This window comes from Halichoerus grypus, chromosome 6, assembly GCF_964656455.1.
Source record: "Halichoerus grypus chromosome 6, mHalGry1.hap1.1, whole genome shotgun sequence".
Taxonomy (NCBI): domain Eukaryota; kingdom Metazoa; phylum Chordata; class Mammalia; order Carnivora; family Phocidae; genus Halichoerus; species Halichoerus grypus.
The window spans coordinates 39,401,700-39,427,885 of NC_135717.1; the positions used below are offsets into that span (position 1 = coordinate 39,401,700).

The 26,186-nt window shown below is 51.2% G+C and overlaps 1 protein-coding gene across 5 annotated transcripts in view; it reads left to right on the plus strand.

Moving 5' to 3' along the window:
- The window catches only part of IFT140 (intraflagellar transport 140), an 80,456-nt gene that overhangs the window by 8,490 nt on the left and 45,780 nt on the right, over nt 1–26,186 (plus strand). For 4 of the 5 annotated variants that reach the window (XM_036083347.2, XM_078074997.1, XM_078074998.1 and 1 more), the window contains exons 5-14: nt 5,405–5,526; nt 5,741–5,883; nt 8,138–8,313; nt 9,390–9,481; nt 10,052–10,158; nt 10,779–10,924; nt 14,263–14,466; nt 14,582–14,654; nt 16,432–16,523; nt 24,248–24,375. In XM_036083347.2, coding sequence (XP_035939240.1) covers nt 5,405–5,526; nt 5,741–5,883; nt 8,138–8,313; nt 9,390–9,481; nt 10,052–10,158; nt 10,779–10,924; nt 14,263–14,466; nt 14,582–14,654; nt 16,432–16,523; nt 24,248–24,375 — 1,283 coding nt within the window. The remainder of the gene's footprint in view (nt 1–5,404; nt 5,527–5,740; nt 5,884–8,137; nt 8,314–9,389; nt 9,482–10,051; nt 10,159–10,778; nt 10,925–14,262; nt 14,467–14,581; nt 14,655–16,431; nt 16,524–24,247; nt 24,376–26,186) is intronic. The other variant, XM_078075000.1, reaches the window with a different exon arrangement.

The following is a 26,186-nucleotide window of genomic DNA, read 5'->3' on the forward strand; positions in this document are numbered from 1 at the left end:
TCAGAGGCTTTGAAAGGATAATTTAATGAACACTATATACCGTTTATGTAAATTCATTAGCTGTTACCCTTTTGTTACATCTACTTTCTCTCTCTATATATATTTTTCCCTGAATATTTGAGACTTTGTCACAGACATCACGCTTCCCCCGTCAGTCCTTGGACGTTGCTCTCTTTAAGGACAAGGATTTCGACACAGTTGCACCATGGCATTCACACTCAGGAAGGCTGGGCTGGGACCGGCACCTGGGACGTAGGCCACTTTCCAGTTTCTCCAGTTGTCCTGGCACGTCTTTGTGGGTATTGTCCTAATGTAGAGTCCAGTCAAGGACCATACATTGTGTTTTTCCGCCCCTTCTCTTTAGTTTCCCTTAATCACTAACAGGACCCTGGTCTTATCTTTTCTTTCTTCGCTTATGTTTGGTCTTTGGTGACACCGACGTTTTGAGGAGTCCAGACTGGTTACTTTGCAGAATGTCCTTCAGTTTAGACTTGTTGGATCATCTCCTCGTGGTTACCTTTAGATGAGGTGGTTTGGGCTGGAAATACCACACGGAGGGTGTTGTCTCCTTCGTCTTCACAAAAGTGATAGCACACGACGTGCACTGCACAATTTCTGGCTTTTACGTTTTCGTCTGCCTTGCATGTCTCTCCACATTCATACACCGTGACCTTCCTTCTCTCTAAGCCTGTGCGTCGTTACTTGAGCCTGTTACCATGTCCTTCACTGGCCCTTGCTGATAAGCACGTCGGTGGTTTCCAATCTTTTGCTAAACAGACAGAGGTACGGTAGCTAACTTCGTGCTTATGTTGTTTCGCGTGCGGGGAAATCAGTGAAAGTCCTGCAAGTGGGGCAGCCGGGTCCCAGGGCTTGAGCATTAGTGGTGGGTGCCCGAGACTCCCTCTATGGGGCTAGTACCAGCTCCCACCAACACACCAGCGTGTCCCCCACAGACAGTTGGATCCACATTCAGAATTTTGCTGAGAAAAGTGCCGTGTCAGAAGTGTTCTAATTTACATTTCTCTTGCTGTTGAAGGGGTCTGTTACTTAGAAGAGCCAATTATATGTCCTTTTCTAATCAAATCACTTGCCCATTTTGGTATCGATCTGTTCCCCTTTTTTCTAGATTTTCCTTCTTTTTTTTTAAGATTTTATTTATTTATTTGAGATACAGAGAGAGTGAGCGGGTGAGAGAAAGTGAGCACAAGCAGGGGGAGAGGCAGAGGGAGAGGGAGTAGCAGACTCCCCGCCGAGCAAGGAGACCGATGTGGGGTTCGATCCCAGGACCCTGAGATCATGACCTGAGCCGAAGGCAGATGTGTAACCGACTGAGCCACCCAGGCACCCCTAGATTTTTCTTCTGTTTTTCAATTCAATTTCCACCTAATGGCATTGCCCTGTCTAGTTGCTTCATGATCTTTCCCCTCTCCCTGCTGTGGAATACTCAGCAGATCCTCTGTAGGAATAAAAGAACTCAAGATCATCTAATCTCATCATCATCTTGGCTATATTAAGAAACAACTAACAAAGCAGATTCCTCAAGCATGCAAGGAAACCCAGGTTTGTGCTGTCAAAGCTCTTTGAGTCAATATATTTAAGAAGAGAAATCCTGATCCTTCCAAGAAAGTCTAAGATGGTGCGGATCCTGATTTAATAATGGGCTCAAGCAGGAAAAGAAGTACTGAATGAACGAGCACTCGGAGTGCTGCACCGCCCAGAGCCATCCTTAGCAGGCTTGGCTGAGGGTCTTCCATCTCTCGCCAGAGACTGTTTTGGTTCGGGTGGGTTTGGTTACCTGTGAAACCAAGCCAGACTACCTGAAGTAAGAAGGGACACTTAATCGGAAGCCATTGGAGTATCCCAAGGTCCCTGGGACAGGAGGACAGCTGGCTTCAGGACGTCTAGACCAAGAATGAGGTGCCAGTGGACACACATCCCCCTGCAGTGTGCCCCTTCTGCCACAGCCATGTCTCTCCACTGTCCCGCTCCATTCACAAGGCAGTACCCCAGCTGCTGGAAAGTAAGGCATTCACACCCCCCCCCCCATACACCCAGGGACAACTGCCCCTCCTCCTCTGTCCCAAGTCCCGCTCGAGCCCAGTGACCACATGGACAGCAGTCAGCAGTGCCCAGGGAGGTGGAGGAGCCCTGGAAAAGGGGCACTGGGCAGATGCTGCCCCAAGTGTCCATTAGAAGAAACTCCATTGGTGAAGGTGGGAATACTGCCTGGACCAGGTCTCGCTTCCCTGCACACTCACAGAGCTGGGTGGGGGCATCAGCACACCCAGTACAGGGCGAGCCAGCTCGGGACAATTTCAGTGTAAATTATTAGAGATCCTCTTTTAGGTTCCCAGAGCTAGTTCCAGCATGCTGGCAGGTGGCGCTCCTCAGATACCACAGGGTGCCCACAATTCCCCTCAGTTGTGACACCGTCCACCCAGAGACAGCGTCAGCCCCACAGGTGAGGGGCTCAGCCCCACCCGATCGCCGCCACCCCCACCCCAGAGGCCAGTCCCCAGTCCTGTGCTTCTGACCACAGGCTGCACAGGGGAGGGTCCATCCTCCTTGGGCTCTTCCAGTCAGCTGGAGTGGCTCACATGGCTCAGGGAAAAATCAACAGCCAGATGAGGAGATGCACAGGGCGAGGTCTGGGGAGGGCACAGAGTCCTCTCTAGGCGCCATTCCCCGCAACACCTCCAGGTGGTCAGCTACCTGGAAGCTCTCTGAACCCAGTCCTTTTGGGTTATTATGGAGCTTCATTGCATACTCAGGATTGAATAAGTCATTGGCCATTGGTGATTGATTCAACCTGGGGAAGGGGGCCCTGTCCCCTTCCTGGCGGTTGGGGTAGGACTGAAAGTTGAACCCTCTGATCACTGGTTGGTCGTCCTGGCAGCCCACCCGGCCCTTGGGCGGAGACCAAAAGTCCCCTTCAGTAACAGAACCGAAGACACCTCTGTGGCCCTTATCCTGGGAAATTCCCAGGGTTTTAGCACCTGTGAGCCATGAACCAGTGGTGAAAACCTATATGTTTGGTCACCGAACATATACTTCTTTTCAATTACGATGTTGTAGATCCTAACATGTGATTCATCATTTGAAGAGATAGTATGTCTCGACAATGGTACATAGAACACACTACTCAAGAATCTCTTATTACATTAAACTCTTGCTCTTGCATAGGGCTGATTTCTTGCCTTCGGGGGTAACTTGTCTGAGGTTGATAGTATAAAATTGTGTTGGGTGAAGTAGCCACAAGGGGGATGGGACAGCTCAGGATTTGTCTCTCCTCTAACCCCTGGTTATCCAGAAACCTGAGGGAGAGCACATTTGACTCATTGTAACTTTTCTAAGAGATTTACTGTGCAAGTTGTTTTGTAAGGCCGACATTACAGTACAGTTGATTCTCGGACAGCTTGGGGGTTAGGGGCATCAACCTCCTGCCAGTCAGAAATCTGAGTATAGCTTTGACTCCCCCCAAAATTACTTACTAATGGCTTACTGTTGACCAGAAGCTTTCCCAATAATATAGTCAATTAACACATGTTTTGTATGTTGTATTTATTACATACTGTTCTTACAGTGAAGTAGGTTAGAATAAAGAAAACATTAAGAAACTCATAAGGGGGGCGCCTGGGTGGCTCAGCCGTTAAGCGTTGCCTTCGGCTCAGGTCACGATCCCAGGGTCCTGGGATGGAGACCCACATCGGGCTTGTGTTCCTTCTCTCACTGTGTCTCTCTCTGTCAAATAAATAAAATCTTTAAAAAAAAAGAAACTCATAAGGAAGAGCAAATACATTTACAGCATTATACTGTAGTTGTCAAGAAAAATCCACATACAAGCGGATCCACGCAGTTCAGACCCGAGTTGTTCAAGGGTCATCTGTATCTGGAAACCACATTCTTGTTTACGATAAAGTGGTGCTCCCCGGCCTGCCTGCGGGGATATTGGAGACCCTGCTGATTGAAAGAAGGGTAGGAGGGAGAGGGTGTGGCTCCTGTGTCTACTGACCTTGAGCAGGAGGCACACCTTGAGGAACCCTTGGGCCTCACAGCAAAGGGCCTCTTTGCAAATGGATTTGGATAAAAGTAGTGCCCTTTGGCAAAGCATAGCTTACATCCTGGCCAGAGGCCTCCTGGACTGGTTCTGATGGTGCCATCTCCCTACCGTGATCTCTAGCACTGGTTGGCACCTTCAGTTTGAGACCTTGATGAGTTAAAAACTGAACCTATAGTACACCTGGCACCCAGATGCTGGTTTCTTTGGGTTTCCTCCAATAACGGGAGCCAGGGCTCCTTGGAGAAATAGCTGATTCTAGAACCGGGGCCGGACAGTGAGCCCAGAGACTCTTTAGTTCCAGAAAGAAAGGAAGTGCTCACAGAACCCAGAGTACAGGGTGTGTCAGAGGGACACAGAAGCTAACAAAAGACCTCCCAGTGGCCAAAGCTGGAACATCAAAATAAACAAAGTGGGGCTGGATTGTAACCTGAAGTCGAAAGTCAACATCTGTGACATAAATTGTGGTATAACCCTATGATTTCTGATAATTAAGTCAGTGGTGGAGAAGAGACAAATCTCACGTGCTGAGGAACCCCAAATGATTTATGGAGATGGTTCATGCTCGAGGAGGTGGCTTCCTTCCAAACAGTATGGGACCAAGAGGGGGAGGAAGAAGGACTTCACAGGGGACAAGGTCACAGATGGGAGGTCACAGGAGGGGCAGCTGCAGCCAGATGAGTCACGTCGACAGCACCGACCCCGACATGCCGCGCCATAACGAGGAGGAGGGCGCATGGTCTCCGTGGCCTTCTCCCCAAACCCACAACCCAGTCCAGTCATGAGAACATCAACCAAGGCCCAGTGGAGGGACGTTCCACAGCATCCCTGACCAGTCCTCAAAGCTGGGGAGTCAGAGGAGCCTCAGGGGACGTGACGCCAAATGTCCTGTGGCTCCTGGAGGGGATCTGGGGACAGAAAGCAGACGGCAGGGAGGAACTGAAGAAATGTGAATAAAGCACGACTCTAGTTAATACAATATGTCAGTATCGGCTCATTAATTCTGAGAGCTGCCCCACACTAAGTACGATCTGCTAATTGGAGAAGCTCGAGGTAGAGAATGGGACTTCTCTGAATGACCTTGCCACTTTTTATAAATCTGAACCTATTCTGTTTTAAAAGCTGGGCACGTGACCATTGTTGTCTCCAGGGCAGAGGGCACATGGGAAGGCTTCTGGTTTCTTTGCGGAAGATTTTTGAATTATTTGTACTTGACCGTGCACGTGTAGTAGTTTTGTACTTTGGTTTAAAAGGAATAAGCCTGCGTTCTGTGGCACAGCATAACTCTTGCCTTCTACCGGTCACTGGTAAGAATGTGTCTCCTCCACACGGTATTGGGTTTTCCAGCTTGGTGTCCTGCTCTTGTGGAGGTTGGACCAAAGGGGTCGAGTACAAGGGACGCCCCTGCTGAAACACGATCACGGAAAAACCCTAACTTACTGCATCTTCCGGCTCCCCCCTCCTGGCGAGTAAGTAGGAACTCAAGTGGTGGCCTTGTCTCAACATCCCTAGGGGCTGGTGCTGGGCGGGATGTGGCTCCTCCTGATGGGATCATAGCTGCCACCACCCCCACCACCCCCACCGCCCCCCCTACTCTGGGCACATCTGTAGTGACCACACCTTCCTATAAGGAACATCTTCCTGTAAGGAATCCTGACTTCCCATCATATCTGCCTTTCAAAGGGACCTCGTTCAGTTGGCAAAGGCGGCTGTGAGCGGTGATGAGAGAGCCCTGGACATGTTTAACTGGAGGAAAAGTGGCTTTGGAAGTTTCCTGAAAATGGGATCTCAAGAGGGACTATCATTCTTTGTCAGCTTGATGGATGGTGAGAAACTTAGGTGGGGACTCTAGGACATTGAAGCATTTTAGGGGTTCTGGTAAGGATTTTAAACAAAGAGATGATGTTTCTGTGTAATATAGTAGGCTGTGTGTGGGCCGGTTTTAGAGTGATGCGTCCGCTGCTCTCGGCAGTTACTTATCCAGTGTTCAGAGGAGGGCCTCACTTTGTCCTGATAGAGACGAATTGGCTGTGCTCGTGTTTGGTGGGCTCTCGCGAGGAGGCTCTCCACCAGCCAGCGGTCCTCCCGACTGCTCCCCTGCGCAGCTCCAGGCAGCATGTGTGGTGCCGCGCTCTGCTGTCCGCTCTGTGGGGGCGGGAAGCATCCTTCCCTGTAATTCTTTGGCCAAGCTCTGGGGAGGGAGTGCGATGGGGCAGGATGGGCGCGGGCTTTGCTTCCAGGCTGCAGCACCAGCCAGCCTCCGCTGGTGGCCAGCGTTGAGTCCACTGTCTGGACTTTGACTCCTCCTCAGTATAAGCAGGGAGACAGGCCAGCAACAGCAGAGAAATGCAGTGTGAAGTAAGTGGGGAGAAGAGTGCTTTGCCTTCATGGGAGGCACTCACGTGTGTGTCTGCTGCAGGCGCGAGAGCAAGGAAGTGCGGTTCACGAAGGTGGTGAGCTTCCGGAGGACGTGCCACCACGCAGCTCAGCCTTGATGGGAGAAGAGAGCAGAGGACAGCTGGAAGGGGCTGGGGCCTTCGTCATTTTTAAAATAGGGATACTGTTTGTTTCTGGAGGTGAAGAGACAGCTGATGGAGGGGACTTTGAGGCGGTCCCGAGGGACAGGAGTGGGCACGGAGCCTTGGGCTGTGTGGGGAAGAAGATGCTAGTGCAAGGCCCCCTTAGCAAGGAGTCGAGAAGATGGTGTGGGAAGAAGGCCTAGCAGACAGGGTTGTGCAGTGGGGACAAGCCTGGCTCTGGAGGGGTCAGTCCTGTCCCTCATTCAGGAGCTGTGGGCTTCGGGGGCAGGTTACCCCGTCTAGTCAGACTCTTGCTGTGTGCTCACTGGAAATGTCAGCTGAGTGAGCATGTGTGAGTGTGTCGCCAGGCCTGCCACCGAGGCTCGCTGAGGCCGAGGCAGTGCCAGTGTGGTCATATCATGCTGACCACGGGCCTCTGCACAACCTTGAACCTGCCAGTTGAATGGGAAGTCAAGCATTCCTTGGAAACAGATGAGAGGAGACCAGGAGGGTGAGGAGGCTCCTGAGAGCAGCAGAAATGAGTTGCTTCATGGGCGCTCACAGGAGACTCCCCACGGACGCAAAAGCCCGAAGGGAACCTGGAGGGCAAGGAAGGGCTGGCAGGCTGGGCCAGGCAGGGGAAGAAAGGCCCCTGGGCCAGGACAAGTGCCCGCAGAGGTTGAGAGCGCAGGCAGGAAAGCCAGCCCACCAGCACGTGGGCCACAGGGGGGACAGGGAGCGGCTGCTGCGGCTGCCATAGGGCCATAGCGGCTGCAGGAGGGCCGTAGCGGCTGCAGGGGGGGGGCCGAAGCGGCTGCGGGAAGGCCGTAGCGGCTGCGGGAAGGCCATAGCGGCTGCGGGGGGGCCGAAGCGGCTGCAGGGGGGCCGAAGCGGCTGCAGGAGGGCCGAAGCGGCTGCAGCAGGGCCGTAGCGGCTGAGGGAGGGCCGTAGCGGCTGCAGGAGGGCCGAAGCGGCTGCAGGGGGGCCGTAACGGCTGCAGCGGGGCCGAAGCGGCTGCGGGAGGGCCGTAGCGGCTGCGGGAGGGCCGAAGCGGCTGCGGGAGGGCCGAAGCGCCTGCAGCAGGGCCGAAGCGGCTGCAGGAGGGCCGTAGCGGCTGAGGGAGGGCCGTAGCGGCTGCGGGAGGGCCGTAGCGGCTGCGGGAGGGCCGAAGCGGCTGCAGGGGGGCCGTAACGGCTGCAGCGGGGCCGAAGCGGCTGAGGGAGGGCCATAGCGGCTGCGGGAGGGCTGAAGCGGCTGCAGGGGGGCCCTAGCGGCTGCAGGAGGGCCGAAGCGGCTGCAGCAGGGCTGTAGCTCTCGGCCACCACGTACGGCTGATGGACATGCCCGGCACGTGAGCACACCAAGGTGACCGAAGTCTCAAGGCTGCTGCGCAGGCCAGTGGGGCTGAGAACGTGGAGCTTATTTCAGAGATGACCTGGGGGTTATGTGCAGAAGTTGTAAATTTTTATAACAAAGATGTTTATTTTGCAAACATCCCTAAGTAGATTCTGGTGGCTGCTGGTGAGTGCACTGCCACCCGGACTGACCCCTTTGCCCTTAGGGACGGTGCACTACGTGGATGAGAAAGGCAAGACCACGCAGGTGGCTTCCACAGACAGCTCCGTCCAAACGCTCTTCTACATCGAGGAAAGGGAGGCCCTGGTGGTGGTCACGCAGAACCTGCTGCTGTCTCTGTATGTAGTGAGGCCTGAGGGCGAAGCCGAGGAAGTGATGAAGGTAGGTGGGACCGTGGGCAACAGGACACGGCCAGGGCCAGGCTTCACCTGACTTCACCACAGCCACCAGAGCTGTCCAGTAGTATCACCTACACGACTTGCTTCCCAGGAGCTTTGCAGGTGCCATCAGAAGGGGGTGGGAGAGTCTGGGCTCGCTCAGGGCTGCGCCCCCTCAACTGGCTAGCTCGCGGCCTGTACACTCGGCTGTGACTCAGGATAACCACTCACCTTGCAGCAGCTCATTTGACCTTCAGGATGGAAACAGGGGGGACGGGCACATCATCCTGCTTCTCATCTGTGCGTAGATACAGGTCCTCGCTTCTGTCACGGCTGCCCCCGGCCCGGGTGCACACGGGTTGTTTTGCCCAAGGGTGCATCAGTCCCCGTCCTGGGCAGCAGGTATTTGGCTGCGGCTGCTGGGAAACAGGAGAACTCCATACAGGTGCCTCTCGGTTCTGCCCTGGGCTCTCGCTGACAGGAGGACGCTGTGGGGCGCACCCCCGTGCTGGATGCTATTCCAAGTGTGCAACTCACCAGGGACTGGTCCTCCCTGCTCTCCTTCCAGTTCCCTGGTTTATACCAGAGAAATCTGTGTTCCTCGGAGAATTTGAACTTTCCCTGAAGATACTCTTGTAGATGACGGAGCTGATTTTTTGTAAGCCAGTGTTTACACAGTCATTTACATACCCCTGGCACAGTAGTGGAAAAGAGAGTCTCTGAGTCACCTGGACCTGGGTTCAGATTCCCTTAAGCCACTCACTGGCTGGGGGCCCCGGGCAGGTTTGCTTTCTGCAGAATAGGGTCATGACACCTGCTTGAGAGTGTGTGGTCGTGCCTGAACTGGGCTCAGCATGGTGGTCACTCTAGAAATGCACTTACCAGGTGTCATGCACGTGGCAGCTCTCATTATCAACCACTTAATGCACAGCAGAGAGCAGCAGTGCAGGGTCAGGGCTGCCTTCCCACATGTCCACACCTGCACCTGCCCAGCTAGAGCGTCCCCCCCAGGCCACCGCACACCAGAGACTCCGGGCTCACAAGAGCAACATGCTTCTTTTGCATGTGTCTTGTTATCAGGTCAAGTTGAGTGGGAAGACGGGTCACCGGGCCGACATTGCATTGATTGAAGGCAGTGTACTTGTGACCGCCATAGGGGAACCCGTTCTCAGGTAAGAGCCTGGCCCACACTGCCGATAAGATTCAGTCTCTCTGGAGTAATGTTCTTATTGGAGTGTAAGGTACAGACAGATTATGATGAACTTCCACAAATTGGACACGTCCATATAACCAGCTCTGAGATCGAAGAGCACAACATACCACAGACCCCAGGCACCCTCACGCGGCCCTCACAGGGTAGGCTTCTCACTGTCCTGATGGCTGCGTGTGGAATTTCTTTGCCTGGTTTTTTGAGCTTGGTGTCAGTGGAATCGTGTGTTGTGTTTGCTTGTGCAGCTGCTTCAGTTCCGTGTGATGTTGGGGGGGGTTCCCCCATGTTACTGCGTGTGGTTGGAGTCCCTTTGTTCTCATTGTGAGCTGGTGTCACACATGAACCCCCTGCTCCCTTTGATTATGAACAAGGCATCGAATAGATGTAAATGTGTTGCTGGCAGGCCGTTCATATCAGAGTCCCAGGGGCTGTGTGTGCTTCCTGAGGGCTCTGCCAGTTGAGCGGGACCCTCGGGGCTGAGGGCGGTGCACTGACGTGGCCCCTGAAGGGAGCTGTCTTCCTTTCATTGTAGATTCTGGGATTTAGAAGGCGGAGAGAATTACGTGCTGAGTCCAGAGGAGAAGTGTGGTTTTGAAAAAGCTGAGAATATAAATTGTGTTTCTTACTGTAAAGCCAAAGGTGAGACTTCTCAGGGTTGGTGCAGGAGAGGGAGGGAAGCGGCCTCAGGCCTCGCTCTGGGGGCTGCAAAATGATGACATGACTGCAGCCCTTCAAAGAATGGCGAATTGGTGGTGACTGTCAGTCACTTGAAAGAGTCGCTTGGGAACAAGAAAGTGACAGTAAAGCTTTGCTTGTACACACGAAGGTCAGGGGGTTTGCTCAACAGGGTGAGTTGACCTCTGTTCCCTCCTGAAACTGCGAGAAAATGTGTGGGAAACATTAAAAATACCTGTGTATGTGTATGTGCCTATATACACACACACACATACACGCGCGGAGGACAGAGAAACAGGAGATGAGCCAGAGCGCCGTTTATTTCGTGCCTGCTGAGCGCTAAGTGCCACACTAGCCCTGGGGAAGCAGCACTGACCAGGCAGACAGGCCCCTGCTCTCGTGGGAGACTGAGGGAAAACAGCACCAACACCCCCAGCACATGCACACTCACCCTCTTCCCAGGGGGGAACAGCTATGGAGCTGGAGGCCACTGGGCGGAGGGCTGATGCCCAGATGTTTGAGAGCCATGGTCAGGAAAGAGATTCCTTCAACTCACTTCCTGTGAACTTTGTTTTTACCCATAGGTCTTTTGGCAGCAGGTACCGATAAGGGGCGAGTAGCCATGTGGAGAAAGCTGCCAGGCCCCCAGAGCAGCCGAGCGGCAGAGGGCAAGGACAGGTGGACCCTTCAGACCCCTACTGAGCTCGAAGGCAACATCACACAGATAAAGGTACGAGCCACCAGGGTGCTGGGCGCTCTCACCCTCTGCCCTGCAAAACTGGAGGAAGTGATGGTCTTTGAACTTTTTTGTCAGTTATGCACCTTAAGACTATATAAAAATAACAACAATAAGTTCCAAAGGCCTTTGGGCTTTCAGAATTGTGGGTCTGGGATTGTGGACACCTGTATCTTACCTATGTACCCATCCCTTTATCTCTGGTCCCTGTCTACCCTGAGAGCAGCTTTATCGAGATCTGTAACATACCAGTTTTTCTTTTAGCATGTTCACAGTTTTGCACCCCTCACCATACCTCTTAGACCATCTTCAGCACCCGGAAGCAAAGCGTGTGCGCGTCCGCAGTCCCTCTGCTCCCCGCTCCTCCTCTGTGCAGGCGCTCCTCTACTTTCTGTCTCTCTGGATTTGCCCGTTGTGGACATGTTGTAGGGATGGAAGCATAAATCTGTAGCTTTTTGTGTCTGGCCTCTGTCCCTGAGCATCATGTTTTCCAGATTCATCCGCGTGGCTGCACGTGGCAGCAGCGCCTTGCTTTTGCAGGTGAGCCGCGCCCAGGGCAGGGATCGGCGCCTTCTGTTATCCTTCCATCCGTCCACGGACGCTTGGGTTGTTTCCACATTTGGACTTTTGTGAACCCTGCTGCTGTGAACATTTGAGTACACGTTTCTTTGTGGACGTATGATTTCATTTCTCTTGAGCCTGTGCTTTTTTATCTTATAAATTCTGTCTCACTGGTGGTGGTCTGTATTTGGGGAGACGTATCACACCGTCCTTTCCTTCTTTAAGTGTTATTTCCTTTAATTGTTTCAATATGTTTATAGTGGCTACTATGAAGACTTCATCTGTGGAATCTGACATCTCGGCCTTCTGGGCCATTTCTCTGGCTTGCTTTTTCTTCCTGGGTGTATATCATACTCTCCTGTTTTCCCTGGCTCTGAATTTTTTGTTGCAAACTGGACATTTTAGATAAAATATTGTGTCAACCCTGCAATAGTGATCCTCTTGCTGCACTCAACCTCTAGGGCTTGTGGCCGCTGTTTGCTTATTTGCTTAGTGACCGGAGGGACTACTGTAGTGGCGTCTCTTTCCCTTGTCATGTGAAGCCTCTGACATCACTCCTTGGAGGGCCGACCTCAGGCATGTGGATGGTCCCCCTTGGGCAGCAGTGGCTATGGGGGCTCCCTGACTGTCCTCTCCCTGATCTGTTGAGCTTTCTGCCTCCACAGGTCAACCTCCCCTGGGTTGGTTGCTCTGTTGTTTTTTGCAGTGACCCAGGGAATTGCTTGCCCCACAGTCCAGTCCCAGATTTGGGCAGATGTGGTCTTTGAGCTCAGTGTTTAAGGTTTGTTTTGACCCAGGAAGGCTTCTCCTAGGTATGCCCTTCCCCAGTTCCCTTTGGTCAGTGGTCTGGCCTGCCGTTGAGCTTGTAGTTCTTATGAAGCTTCCAGCCTCCTCTTGATGCTTACCACCAAAGCCTCCACTCTCTTCAAGAACATCCTTAGGCTTGGACTTAACCCACATTGTGTTTCAAATGAAGTCACTTCCTTTGGGGAGCCTGTCAGAACTCTCTGTTCCTATGGACTGCCTCTCACCTTGGGGAAAACAATCTGAGTCACTGCTCCAGAGCTTGGGAGTGGGGATGGTGGCCGCCTCTCTGGAATGACACCCTGCTCTGTGAGCCTGTGCAGTGTGAGCAAGCTGGGGCCAGGGCGTGGGGTCCCAGCATTCTCAGGCACGCCGTGAGCCCGAGGGACCCTTCCCCTCGCAACGTGGAGCTGGGGGAATGAGATGCCGTAGGCCTGACTGGGCACTGGACAGGGAGCCGACCTGTTGGCTGCACCTACCAAGAGGGAGCTCCTGCACACTGAGTTGGGAGGCAGGAGGGAGAGAGTCTAGAGGCTCAGGTACCACAGACGCTGCTGTTCTTACTGGATTTAGCAGATTTTCCTGAATAAGTGTTGCTTCGTTTGCCTCACGCCCAATTTCCAGAGCACGAGATGGCTGCTTCCTCATACTTTTCTCCAGTTCTGCCTGTTCCCTCCTCAGGGCTGCTCCCCTGCTGTCCTGGAGGCTGTCTCTCAGACCTGCCGTGAGCAAGCCCTCTGAGACAGAATCTACTTAACCCTACACGAGCCTTGAGAGGAAGATGTACCTCATAAATCATTGAGGGCGCCATAGAGCACTCTGGGGGCTACCTTTAGATCCTCATCTCAGGCCATAGGTAAAAATAGCTTCTGGATGAATTAGTGAGTTAAATATCTTAATTATATCTTAAAAAATCTAAATATCTTATTTGTCTTAATTAGGGTAAATAAATGGCTAAAAATAGCATAGAATATTATCAGATCTGCAGAAAAAGTACAACTTTCTCAGATTTGAGGGATGCCTGGATGGCTCAGTCGGTTAAGTGTCTGCCTTCGGCTCAAGTCATGATCCCAGGGTCCTGGGATCGAGCCCCGCATCAGGCTCCCTGCTCGGCGGGGAGACTGCTTCTCCCTCTCCTTCTGTCTGCCGCTCCCCCTGCTTGTGCTCTCTCTCTCTCTGACAAGTGAATAAAAAACCTTAAAAAAAAAAAGTTAAAAAAAAAAAAACTTTCTCAGATTTGTAGTAATAGGAAGAGCCGCACTAATTTTCCTAAAGGACGTAAAAGAAAAACCAAGTACATGGTAACAAATATATACGTTCCTTAAGAGAAGCCTCAGTGTTATAAGTGTTATTTCTTCCCAAGTAAATGCACAGATTACATGTATATCCAGTAAAAATAATGATCTTCTTTTTTTTTCTGGGAGAATGCAACAAAATAAACTCCTCTGGGAGGACACATGGCTGAGAAAAGAATGTATAGAGAATCAGAACATTTCTGTATCACAAACCAGAATCTATCTCGAAACTATAGCAATTAAAACTGTGGTACATGCTTACTCAGGAATGGATAAACATGTCAGTGGAATGGAGAGCAGATTGAGATAGGTTTGGAAGTTTAATATGAAATTATGAAAGTGGTATTTCACATCACCAGGGGAGAGCCAGATAATTTAATACATCATGTCAACTTGCTATTCATTTATAAAAAATAAACATCTCTAAATTAACAACCGGTCAGAACAGACATATAAGCGTCTACCCATTGCTTTACAACTTGGGTGTCAGTATTTTAAAATTTTCAATAAAGTACATATTTTATGCTTATAAGTTTTTATATCAGTTTACACAATGAGAAGAAGCAGTGCTAGGAAAATGGTTGGTGAGTCCTTGTGTGTATCACACTTTCCTGCCTACACCTCCCTTCTGCTTGTTCACACTTCTGTCTCTGTCTCTGGCACGGAATGAAGTGGGGTTCCCGGAAGAGCCTTCTGGCAGTGAACAACATCACCTCCGTGGTGATCCTCAGCGAGCACGCCATGTCCTCACACTTCCACCAGCAAGTGGCCGTGGTGCAGATGTCCCCAAGCTTACTCAGCGTGTCCTTCCTGTCCACGGGGGTGACGCACAGCTTGCGCACAGACATGCACGTCAGCGGGGTATTCGCCACCAAGGTGACTGCAAGGGTGGCCTGGGGTTGACAAAAGACCTGGCCAGTGGTCTGGGTCGTTCAGGGTGGTAAGGGGTGCAAGTGGCAGGTTCCTTTTTAATTTCCATGATTCTTTTTAGGATGCCATTGCTGTCTGGAATGGAAAACAGGTGCTGGTCTTTGAGCCTTCTGGAACCATGTTACGGAATGCAGGTGGGAGTCTTGTCCCTTAGGAGGGGGCTCACAACACCCTGCTTTATCTTCTGACCATCTAAGGGGGGTGTTGGTGCCTGTGGTGTGGGCAGGGGGCTGGCACAGGGCCACCGGGAGCCCCTTATGTCAATCATGCCTGTGCTCTGGCCCTGTGCCGCTGGGCATCACCCTACTGAGGCCAGTCAAGGTGGCTGAGAAGCCCAGGACAATGAAACAGCCAGGAAATAAGGCTAAAGGAGTATAAACCACCACAGTGCTTGCCAGGGAAGGGGATTGCTACACACCCAGCTTCTGAACTTGTTCCAGACCAGGCAGAGCAGTGAGCCCCATGGCATCTTGACCAAGGCCAGCCTCTGTCTGGAAATTTGAGGACATATCGTCAGAGGTGCTCCGTCAGGGGCACCTGGGTGGCTCAGTCCTTAAGCGTCTGCCTTCGGCTCAGGTCATGATCCCAGGGTCCTGGGATCGAGCCCCGCATCGGGCTCCCCGCTCTGTGGGAAGCCTGCTTCTCCCTCTCCCACTCCCCCTGCTTGTGTTCCCTCTCTGTCAAATAAATAAAACCTTTAAAAAAAAAAAAAAAAAAGAGGTGCTCCGTCAGCCTCCACCTCCTGTCCTAGTGGGCCACCATGACCTTCACTCTTCAGCACATGCCTGTGGGAGTGGCCGGGGGCTGCTGGATCAGTGACCACAAACCAGACAGACATTTACTGCCTCACAGCTCTAGAGGTCAGAAGTCCAAACTCACGTTGCCTGGGCCAAATCAAGGCATCGACAGGCCGCTCCACCTCCTGAGCTTTGGGAAGTCTGTTTCTCGCTTCTATCAGTGTTGGGTGGCTGCTGGCCATCCTTGGCCGGGTTGCATCGTTCCAGCATCTACCTCCATTGTCACCTTGTTCCTGTCTGAAATCTACCTCCCTCTTATAGGGGCACTTATGGTTGCATTTAGAGCCCACCTGAATAATCCAGGATAATCTCCCCATTTTAAGACCTTCCCAACTTTGGCCATATACTAGCATTCACAGGTTCCAGGGACCAGAACCTGATAGCTCCAGGGGTCACGTGCAGCCTACTCTAACAGCCCCCTTGGCCAGCAGTCCTTCTGTACAGTTCTTCCGTTCACCCATGCTGACCCCACAGGACCGGTCATTGTGTGCTCCAGGGGGCTACCCCCTGTGGGTTTGTCGGAGAAGCTCTCGCCTCCCTGGGGGTGTTTCTTCACTGGTGGTCACCCCTCTCCCCTCCCTCCTTTTCTCCTCTAACACGTCATTGCCTAAACTTTTCTTGTCACACTTTTCCTGCTCTGCCTTGTAGTATGCCTATAATTAATGTCATCTTCTCCAGTGTGGACCCCCCAGGCCAAGGATGAACTTCTTATCCCCTCCGTAGGACAGCACAGCAGGTGCTGAAGTGTTTCCTATCGTGTGTGATCATCTCTGGCTAGATAAGAACCCGTCTAGAGACAGAGACTAAGGCTCGTGGCCTCTAGAGCCCCCACTAAGAGGAACAGACACCCGTCTAAACACTTGTGCTGCCCCAGACCACAGATGCAGCGCCGCCATGGCCCCGCTGCTAGTCACACGGGAGAGGTGGCAGCTCGTGAGTGAGGCGGGGAGCCTGGGGCCATGTCCCTACACCAGCCCCAGGCCTGCACACTGTCCCTGCGCCTCAGGGCCTTGCTCTCTTCATCTACAGGATGCAGAAACACGGCCCTCATGACGCTGTCTGAGCATTATGAAGAGATGGGCCGCTGCCGCATTATGTCCCTCTCTCATCCTAGGAACCTTCCTGTGTGAATCTCCGGTGTTAGCTATGCATGAGGAAAACGTGTACACTGTGGAGCCAAACCGAGTTCAAGTTCGAACGTGGCAGGTAAATCACTGCTCTGGAGCGAGTGGGCTTGGAGATGAAAGCCACTAGAACAGTTTGAAAGGCCGTCTCTAAATCGAGCCAGAGCCACTTACTGACCTCAGCAGCCAGATCACAGTCCCCCCGCCAGGTGCTTGCTCGTCACACTGGATTCTGGGCTAGCCGGTGCACTGACTGCCGGCACCTGTGAGATCGGGAGGCAGACCAGGGCCTCATGCAGTGATGAGGACTGGATCGCTGGACCCTGAGCACTCAGGTTAGGAAAGGGGAGGCCATGTTTGCTGGAGTTAATGTCCATCTTCACTGCCCATCAGTTCAGGACAGGCCTTTCCCTGCATGTGTCTGAGGGTGAGTCTGGGACGGGAGCAGCATGGGCCTTGCAGGTGACCAGCTCGAACACAGCCTCGTTCCCCCTGGTGGCAAGGAGTAGGAGGCCCCCACCTGCCGGCATCCCTGATGCCTGCAGGAACCGGGGGGCTGATGGGGTGTGATAGTTTCCTGAGCCTGCCATAATAAAGTACCACAGATGCGGTGGCTTAAAGCAATAGAACTTTAATTTCTCGCAGTTTAGGAGATAAAAAGTCCGAAATCCAGGTATGGGCAGGGTTGGCTCCTTCTGAGGTTCTGAGGGAGCATCAATCCCATGCTTTCCAGCCTCTGGTGGCTCCGGCATGCCTTGGCTTGTAGATGCATCACTCCATCTCCACCTCTGTCCTAACCTGGCCTTCTCCTCGTGTCTGGTTCTTGTTTTCTGTATCATAAGGACACTTGTCTTTGGATTTAGGGCCACCCTAATCTGGAATGGTCTCCCCTTGAGATCCTTAATTACATCTGCCCAGACCTCTTTTCCAAATAAGGTCACATTTACAACTTCCAGGTAGATGTATCTTTTGGGGGCCACCACTCAACCCAGTACATGCAGCAGTGCTCTGTGTCAAGGTCGGGAAAACCTTCACGGCCCTGGTTTCAGCTCTTAGTGCGACTGCTTTGTCTGTCTCCGAGTTGTTTGCTAGGGTCCACTGTCCGGTTTCTGGAGGCTGCCGTACGCATGCATGGTGTCCTTGTACCTCACGTGCTCCTCATCCTCCCTGCCACAGTTCCTGAAGCGGCTTCCGTGGAGTTCTTCCTGATGGGGCTCACAGTGGGTGGGAAGTGCCACTGGGGGAGGTCCTGGAGTAGAGGCTTGATGTGGGGAACGGCCTCCTGGGGGAAGGTGTGAGGGGGGCTGGGGGGGGCGGTAGGCTGCTGGCCCCTTGAGGTCCTCAGCCTATTTGAGGTGGGAGGGGAGCTGGAGGGAAGGAGGCCAGAGCCCGCTGCTGCCGACACTTGTCAGGGACATCTGCTGCAGACATACAGCCCAGGCCGGGAGGGCCATGTTAACGACCCATGAAGGGCACAGCTCTGTGAGCAAGGCAACCTGCAGGCCCTGCTGAAGGGCCGTGGGGCAAACAACCTGTGGGGAAAGGGCTAGTAACCTTAAATATAAAACTGCCAGTTATTTTACCAGCAAAAATGGGTTTATCCGGGAATAGGAGAGAATTGCAGTCTGGGACAAGCAATCTACAGCAGAACCACAGCAAGTCTGCAGGATCCCAGACAGGAGGCGCTTCTGTGGGGGCGGATAGGCTGTTGTAAACAGAACGTCCATTGGAGTAAGCTGGGAGCTGCAAGTGTGGTGGCTGCTCATTGGCTGGGCTGTTGCTGGGGGAGGAGGAACCCTTCCTTCCTCCTGCTGGGATAGCGCAGGTGACCCTTGAACAACTTGGAGGCTAGGGATGCTGACCCCCCATGCGATCAAAAATCCACATATAACTGGACTCCCCAGAAATCTGGAGACTGGGATCTTTACCGATAGCACAGGTGGTCAACACGTATTATGTATGTTATATGTATTCTGTACTGGATTCTGACAATAAAGCAAACCAGAGGAAAGAAAGTAAAATCACAGGGAAGAGAAAACACCTTTACAGTACTGTATCCAAAAAAAAAAAAAAAAATCTGCATATAAGTGTGTAAATGGACAGTGCAGCTCAACCCCTGTTGTTCCAGAGCCAGCTGTACTGTCCACTTGCATGGTGGGTCTCTGCCTGTTGGGTCAGCGACCGACCGGCTTGGTGGTGCTGAGCGCACCCCCTGCTGGCCTCCTGGCTCCATTTTCTAAATGAGGTTTCCTTAAGTTTCACAGTACCCCTTCTTGATCAAGATCTTTCTTTGAAAGCATCACTGACCAAATCACATTTTCCATATTTAGTGGTGGTGTTCCTCAGTGCCAGGAAGGACTTTTCCATGTTGTCATGTCCTACTTTGGTGGCGAAGTGCATTGCTTGATGCAAACCACGTAGGGCCACATTTGAGTAACAACGAAGGTCAGGAGAGAGAAAAATCTCAGGTACTCCAGCATAAAACTTGTATCTTTCCGACGTTATAAGAGTTAGAGAGCATCTTCTTATTGGGTACATCATTTTTAAAAAGTTTGAAGAGGTAACAAAATACAAACCTTAAAATAATGATACAAAACAGTAAGTAACATGATAATGCCAAATTGTATGATGGACCAGAACCAGGTGTGAAAGTAGCCAACTGAAATATTTACTGGCACTTATTCTGACGTAGGCGAGAAAGGGTCTCCCTGTGAAAGCAAGCCCAGAGTCGTGTACGCCTCCTAAAATCTCCACGTAAAGCAACCGTGAGAGCAGAACGGTGGAGACTGCAAGAGCACACTGAAAGAACTAACTTAGTGCATTTGCGAAGAACCAGTGCAAATATTAAAAGGAAGCAATAGGTGGTGAACTCTTTGCAAAACAGCAAAACTTCAAAGATGTCTTAAAACAGTATTGTTATTTCAAAGGAACTGTGTGGAACCAGATGCGTTCTCAATACAGCATATAAAGTTGTGAATTCAGACAACATGAATTTGGATAGTAATTCAGATGAAAGAAAGACTTTTGTAAATTCTGAACCTTCTAAGCCTTCAGGAAAAACAAGTGAAAGATGACTTTGTCGCAGAATAGTAATGAGGCTGTTACTGAAAGGCCACAGACAGGAGAGGTTCCCTCTTTCTCAAGGGCTTGAGAAATGCAGACAAGAGCGTCTCTCTCCACGAAAGAGAGAGAAGCAGCAGCAGTGAGGAAAAGGCACAGGCCTGGGCTGGACATCTGGGGAAAGCAGTCTCGTCAGATGTCATCCACTTCAATTCCAGGAAATCTGTACCTTTAGGTCACCAGAGGGCGTGCAGGGCCAGTCAGGGCTTGCTGCTTTCTATAGATGTGTCCCATGAATCCAAGAGTCTATTTCCTGTAGTTTGGCAGCACAAAGGTTGATGACCAGTAGCTGATAAGAACCTTTCCGGTGAGGATGAAGAGAATCTTTCTGGAGGCATCTTTTCTAACAGACAAAATCTCCATGTTGCTGCGAGGTTGATCTAAAGTTGTTGTCTCCTAGGAGCACACTGTGGAAAGATTGTGCTACCAAAGCATGGTCATTTTTAATAGAGGCAATCAGGCCTTTACAATATTGAAGTGCATCTCCCTTTATCAACTGTGGGTCAAGGAGGTAGGGGCCAAGTGCATTGGAACGTCTTGTGACTAACTCAGAGGGTGAGAGCCTGTGCCTTCCCAAGTGGGTGGATCTGAAATTCAGGACCAATAGCAGTAGTGCTTTAGGCCAAGATAGTTGAAGGGTCTCTACACAATTTAACAATTGAGTGTTAATAGTGCTGTTAGTGAATTCAACTAACCCTGATTGAGAGTGGTATGCACAATGAGTGCTGGAATACCAGCCAAACAGGACAGACTTACTGAAGCACCCACCTGGTAAAATGGGCTCCCTGATCACTGTGTAGTTTGAGAGGGGGTTCCCAGGTAGTGGTAATGTTTTCTAACAGAATTTTAGCCACAGAAGAAGCAGTGGCCTGTTTGCAAGGGAAAACTTCAGTCCAGTGAGAAAACATACAGACTGTGACCAAAACATGCATATCCGTGAGATGGGGGAGTTTTATGAAATCCATTTGTATGAACAGGTTTCTCTGGATTATACTTTTAACAGGTGGGACAAGTGAGGTGGGCAATTTTTGTGGCCTCATTAATATTTCTCCACCAATGTTTGTTCATGAACGCTACCATTTTGTCAGTAAAACAGTGATTTAACACATATATGGTGGTAAGTAGTAGGATTTTGGAATTTCTGATAGGGCCAGATTGTTTTTTTCTTTTTATCACACTCACAGTTGTTAGATTTCCACCATTGTCTTTCTTTTCTGGGGCCAACTGTAGGGCATCTCTGATCAGTTTTTCCAAATTGTCAGTTGAAAGAACATCCCTTTGGAAAATGACAGAGGTCTAGCTATCAGTCTCCTGATGTGGTTTCCTTTGGCCTCCAGAGAGTCAAGTCTTGAATGCCCAGGAACCTTAATAATAGCCAGAGCTGCTGGCAAAAGTGTGGCATTTAGGGGCGCCTGGGTGGCTCAGTCAGTTAAGCGTCTGACTCCTGGTTTTGGCTCAGGTTGTGATCTCAGGGTGGAGGGATCAAGCCCCATGTTGGGCTCTGTGCTTAGCACAGTCTGCTTGAAGATCCTCTCTCTTCCTCTGCCCCTCTCCCCACTCTCCAAAAAAAAAAAAAAAAAAGTATGGCAGCTAATAAATTTTGGACATAGGAGTCATCTTAAATTTTATTCCCATTGGAGCTAAGGAAACCTTGTTGATTCCTTAACATCCCCAAACCACGGGCTACCCCAAAGGCCTACTGATCGTCAGTATAAATATTTGCAGCTTTACCCTGGCTGAGGTACAGGCTCCAGCATGGGCATGCAGCAGCCTTTTGGGCGGAGGTCACTGGCACTTCACACATCGAAGCCTGGATGACCTCACAGGGAGTTGAGATAGCAGACCCAGCACAATGTTTACCATTTTCTTCCTTTAAATATGAACCATCAGTAAACCATGAAAATGAGCAGTGGGGTGTCCTGTAAATGGTTCTGGGGAGTCCAAGGGTGATCTAGCAGCGTTCAGCAGTCATGAGGAGTTTCATCCGCATCCGGATGTCGTCCTTGTTCTGAGATCAGATGCCCAAAGCATCGGACCTGAGTTTGAGCAAACTGCAAATTTTCTTTGGAGACTTTGTCTCTTTAAGAGCAAAAGTCTTAACAGGTGGATATTGTCTCCTGTGAAGAGGTTTGAGCAGCGGGAGCAAAACAAATCATCTACATGTTGTCACAACCTAGAGTCTGCAAAAAGCTTTGTATCATCCAAATCGGCTTTTAAGGTTTGTGAAAAGAAGGATGCTCGGAGAAACACTGGGGCACTCCTGGCTATCCTTATCAACTGGAATACTAAAAATGCACTGTAGAGGTCCACTGTGGTGAAAGTTTTGCATGGAATGGATGCTGGTAGCGTGGGAGGTTGGGAACATCGGGTGCTGAGGGGCAACAGTGTTAGTTACTGCTCACATGTCCTCAACAGACCTCCATTCCCAGCCACTGGTTGTTCTCACAGGTAAAATGGGGATGCTACAGGGTCTAGTGCAGGGGATAATGAGGCCCTGAGCCTTGTAATCTATTATGTAATCTTGAAGGCCATCTGTATTTAGAGGGTTTTGTTCTGGGGAGAGGTTTTGGGGGATCTGTTTTAATCTTGATGGGTGTGCACTCTGGGATCTGCCAGCATCAGTTGAGGACTTTGCTTCTAAAGAGGACAGAAGCTCATCTAATAGGGACAAATAACCAAGCAAGCCTGGAAAACCAAGGAGGAGAGTGGCAAGTTGGGAGGGCTGTTGTAAACTGAAAGTCCACTGGAGTAAACCGGGCATTCTAAGTTGGGGGCTTCCCATTGGCTGGGCTCTTGCTGGGGTAGGAGGAAAGCTTCCTGCTTCCTTCTTCTTCCGCCATCTGCAAAGGGCCTCTCTTCCTGTTAGTTCTGTAATTGACCAGGAGTGGTAGGGCTGAGAGCGCCCCCTGCCGGCTGTGGTAGTTCATTTTAAATGAGGTTTCCTTTCATTAATTTTCACAGGAATGTCAACATGCTGAGAAAGCAGGAAAGACATACTAGGAAAGGAAGAACAGACTGCTAGGAAAGGGTGAAGGGCATACTGGGAAGGGGAGAATGGCCTGCTGGGAAACATGGCGACTGAGGGTCCCAGGTGGCTGGCCTTGAGGGTCTCTGACAACAGATGGCCTGGAGTTAAGTCTTCTTGTTAATATTTTAACTAAAAGGAATATGGGTCCCTGATAACTAGTAATATAATGCCAGCATGTGCACGGCAACGTACAGTAACTTGGGATTTGGAAGCCCGGACTGCGTTTCCAGACCCTTCTCCCCAGCAGGGAGCTCTTGAGGACGTAGACACACAAGCTTCGCTTGTTGTTGCTCCTTGGAGACGACACTAGACGGCTGCTGTGCCCCTTCCAGCTCTCTAACTGGACTTCTCTCCACACGGGAAGGGGGAGCTCATCCCCCGTGCTTTATTCCGTTGGGGCAGGAGGGACGGGCACCCCGTGGGGGCCTCGTTTACGGGGCCGGAGCTGAGGAAGGGGCTGGAGTCTGACGCTGGTGGAGGCAGAAGCAGTGGGAAATGAGGCAGGAGGGCCTGCTGACTGGACTGAAGGCCCTTACCTCAGAGACAGTGGGGGTCTTGAAGCCTGGTGTGACGGTGACAAGCATTCTGGCTTGTTTCTTGGTTTTGTGTTATTTTCTCCAAGAAGATTACTTTTGTGTCTGTGTAGTGGGAGAGCCTGGGGGAGCTGGCCAACAGTGAGGTCAGGTAGGAGGGCCACCAGTAAGGTCTGGAGACCTGGAGCCCCAGCTGCCCAGCTGAGGCCAGAGCAGAGGGGAGGAAGAGGCCATGGTTGGGGGGTGGTGAGCAGGTGAATGGCAGGTAGTTACAGAGGGAATCTTCTAGGTTCCCAGAGCTGGTTCCAGCGTGGTGGGGGGTGGGGCTCCTCAGATACCACAGGGTGCCCAGAATTCCCCTCAGTTGTGACACCGTCCACCCAGAGACAGTGTCAGCCCCATAGGTGAGGGGCTCAGCCCCACCCGATCGCCGCCACCCCCACCCCAGAGGCCAGTCCCCAGTCCTGTGCTTCTGACCACAGGCTGCACAGGGGAGGGTCCGTCCTCCTTGGGCTCTTCCAGTCAGCTGGAGTGGCTCACATTGCTCAGGGAAAAATCAACAGCCAGATGAGGAGATGCACAGGGCGAGGTCTGGGGAGGGCAGAGTCCTGTCTAGGCGCCATCCCCCCCAGCACCTCCAGGTGGGCAGCTACCTGGAAGCTCTCTGAACCCAGTCCTTTTGGGTTTTTATGAGCTTCATTGCATTGTCATGATTGACTAAGTCATTGGCCATTGGTGATTGATTCAACCTGGGGGGGGGGTTGTCCCCTCCCTGGAGGTTGGGGTGGGACTGAAAGTTGAACCCTCTGATCACTGGTTGGTCGTCCTGGCAGCCCACCCCGCCCTTGGGCGGAGACCAAAAGTCCCCTTCAGTAACAGAACAGAAGACACCTCTGTGGCCCTTATCCTGGGAGATTCCCAGGGTTTTAGCAGTTGTGAGCACCAGAAACCCCTAATCTTCCCCATGTAGCGTTAGAATCTGCAAGGTGCTGGTGCACACTGGGCCATCAGTAAACACTGAGTCGGCTTAGTGTGTACAAGATTACCTTTGAGTAACATTCATTAACAGAAATGAAAGGCTGCACAGGCTGCTTTCCTTAATCCTAATTCTTTCCTTTTCCTCAGGGGACTGTGAAACAGCTCTTACTGTTCTCCGAGGCAGAGGGGAGCCCATGCTTCCTCGACGTCTGCGGAAATTTCCTGGTTGTGGGGACAGACCTGGCTCATTTCAAAAGCTTTGATCTTTCCCGAAGGTACAATTTTTGTCTAAATAAAAGTGCAGGCCTACCTTGGAAATACTGTGGGTTCAGTTTCAGACCACTTTGGTAAAGCAGATATCACAATAAAATGAGTCACATGAATTTTTTGGTTTCCCAGTACATATAAAAGTCATGTTTTTACTCTCCTGTAGTCTATTAAATATACAGTAACATTGTGTCCAAAAAAAATGTCCATGCCTTAATTAAAAATTCCTTTTTTGTTAAACAGTGGTAACCATCATGTGAACTTCCAGCACATTGTAAGCACTGATCACAGGTCACTGTAACAAATACAACAATAATAAAAAGGTTTGAGATAATGCAAAAATTACCAAAATGTGACAGACACCAAGTGAGCAAATGCTGCTGGAGAAATGGCGCTGATTGACTTGCTCAACGCAGGTAGCCACAGACCTTCAGTTTGTTAAAAAACACAGTATCTTGGATGTGTACTAAATGAGGGATGCCTGTGCACATTTTAAAAATTAGTCAGGACAGGACACCTGGCTGGCTCAGTCGTTAAGCGTCTGCTTTCAGCTCAGGTCATGATCCCAGGGTCCTGGGATCAAGCCCCACATCGGGCTCCCTGCTCAGCGGGAAGCCTGCTTCTCCCTCTCCCCCTGCTTGTGTTCCCTCTCTCGCTCTGTCTCTCTCTGTCAAATAAATAAATAAAATATTGAAAAAAAAAATTAGGAGACAAAGTGGTGTGTAGAAAATGGATAGGAGCTGGAAACCTGTTCATGTTCCTGTTTCATTCCACTGATTTTTTTTCATTCTACTAAATTTTTTGTAACGCCTTATGTTTTGGCATAAATCCTTTTTAAAAAATATTTATTTATTTATTGGAGAAAGAGTGAGGGAGCAAATGGGGGGAGGGGCAGAGGGCGAGGGAGAGAGTGAATCCCAGGCAGATTCCACGCTGATTATGGAGCCCTACACGGGGCTCAATCTCAGGATCCTGAGGTCGTGACCTGAGCTGAAATCAAGAGTTGGACACTCAACCGACTAAGCCCCCCAGGTGCCCCTTGGCATAAATTCTTAATCTTTGTATACTGGGGGAGGGAGCAAACAGGAGTATAGTTGAGCACATAGAGCAGGGCAGTTTTTAGGTGGTAAAATTTTCTATTTGGTGGATACAAGGCACTGTAGTTGTCAGGGCCTGTAGAACTTTATAGCACAAAGTGAGCCTAAAAAGTATGCAAATTTTAAAAATCTTTTAGGGGATCCCAGAATGGAATACGGAATGTGGAAGAACAATCTAAGTGTGCTAGAAATGTGTGAAACAGCCTCCCTGGAGAGGCGGTGCTGACCCCAGCCCTGTGGGGATCGGCGGCGTTGTTGACACTTGGCTGGGGGACCGCATACGGTGCTGCCCTGCAGTCCATGGAGCTCCCCCACACAGGGCATGGGGTGACCGGGCCCCACCGGCACTCAGGCATGCAGAAGTGAAGGACTGAGTAGCCGATGAAGGTTTTGGGAGCTGGGACTTCTCTGTTGGGAGGAGGTGACAGATAAGCAGGGGGACGAGGCGAGAGGAGCCACATGGTGATAGGTTCAGTGGAAGTCATGTTTAGCTTAATACAGACACAGCCGGGTCAGATACATGTACATCTGGCAGTTAGTCCACATGTGTGTCCTGCCTCTGTGCGGCGGCCGAGAGGCAGCAAGCACGCCTGGCACCTGGATGCGGGTTTCCACAGCATTCTCCATCAGAAGGACCAGGCTCCTTGGAGAAATTCTAGGACTGAGGCAGGAGATGCACACACGAGCCTGGAGTCTGAGAAACTGTCCCAGGCCAGAGGAGC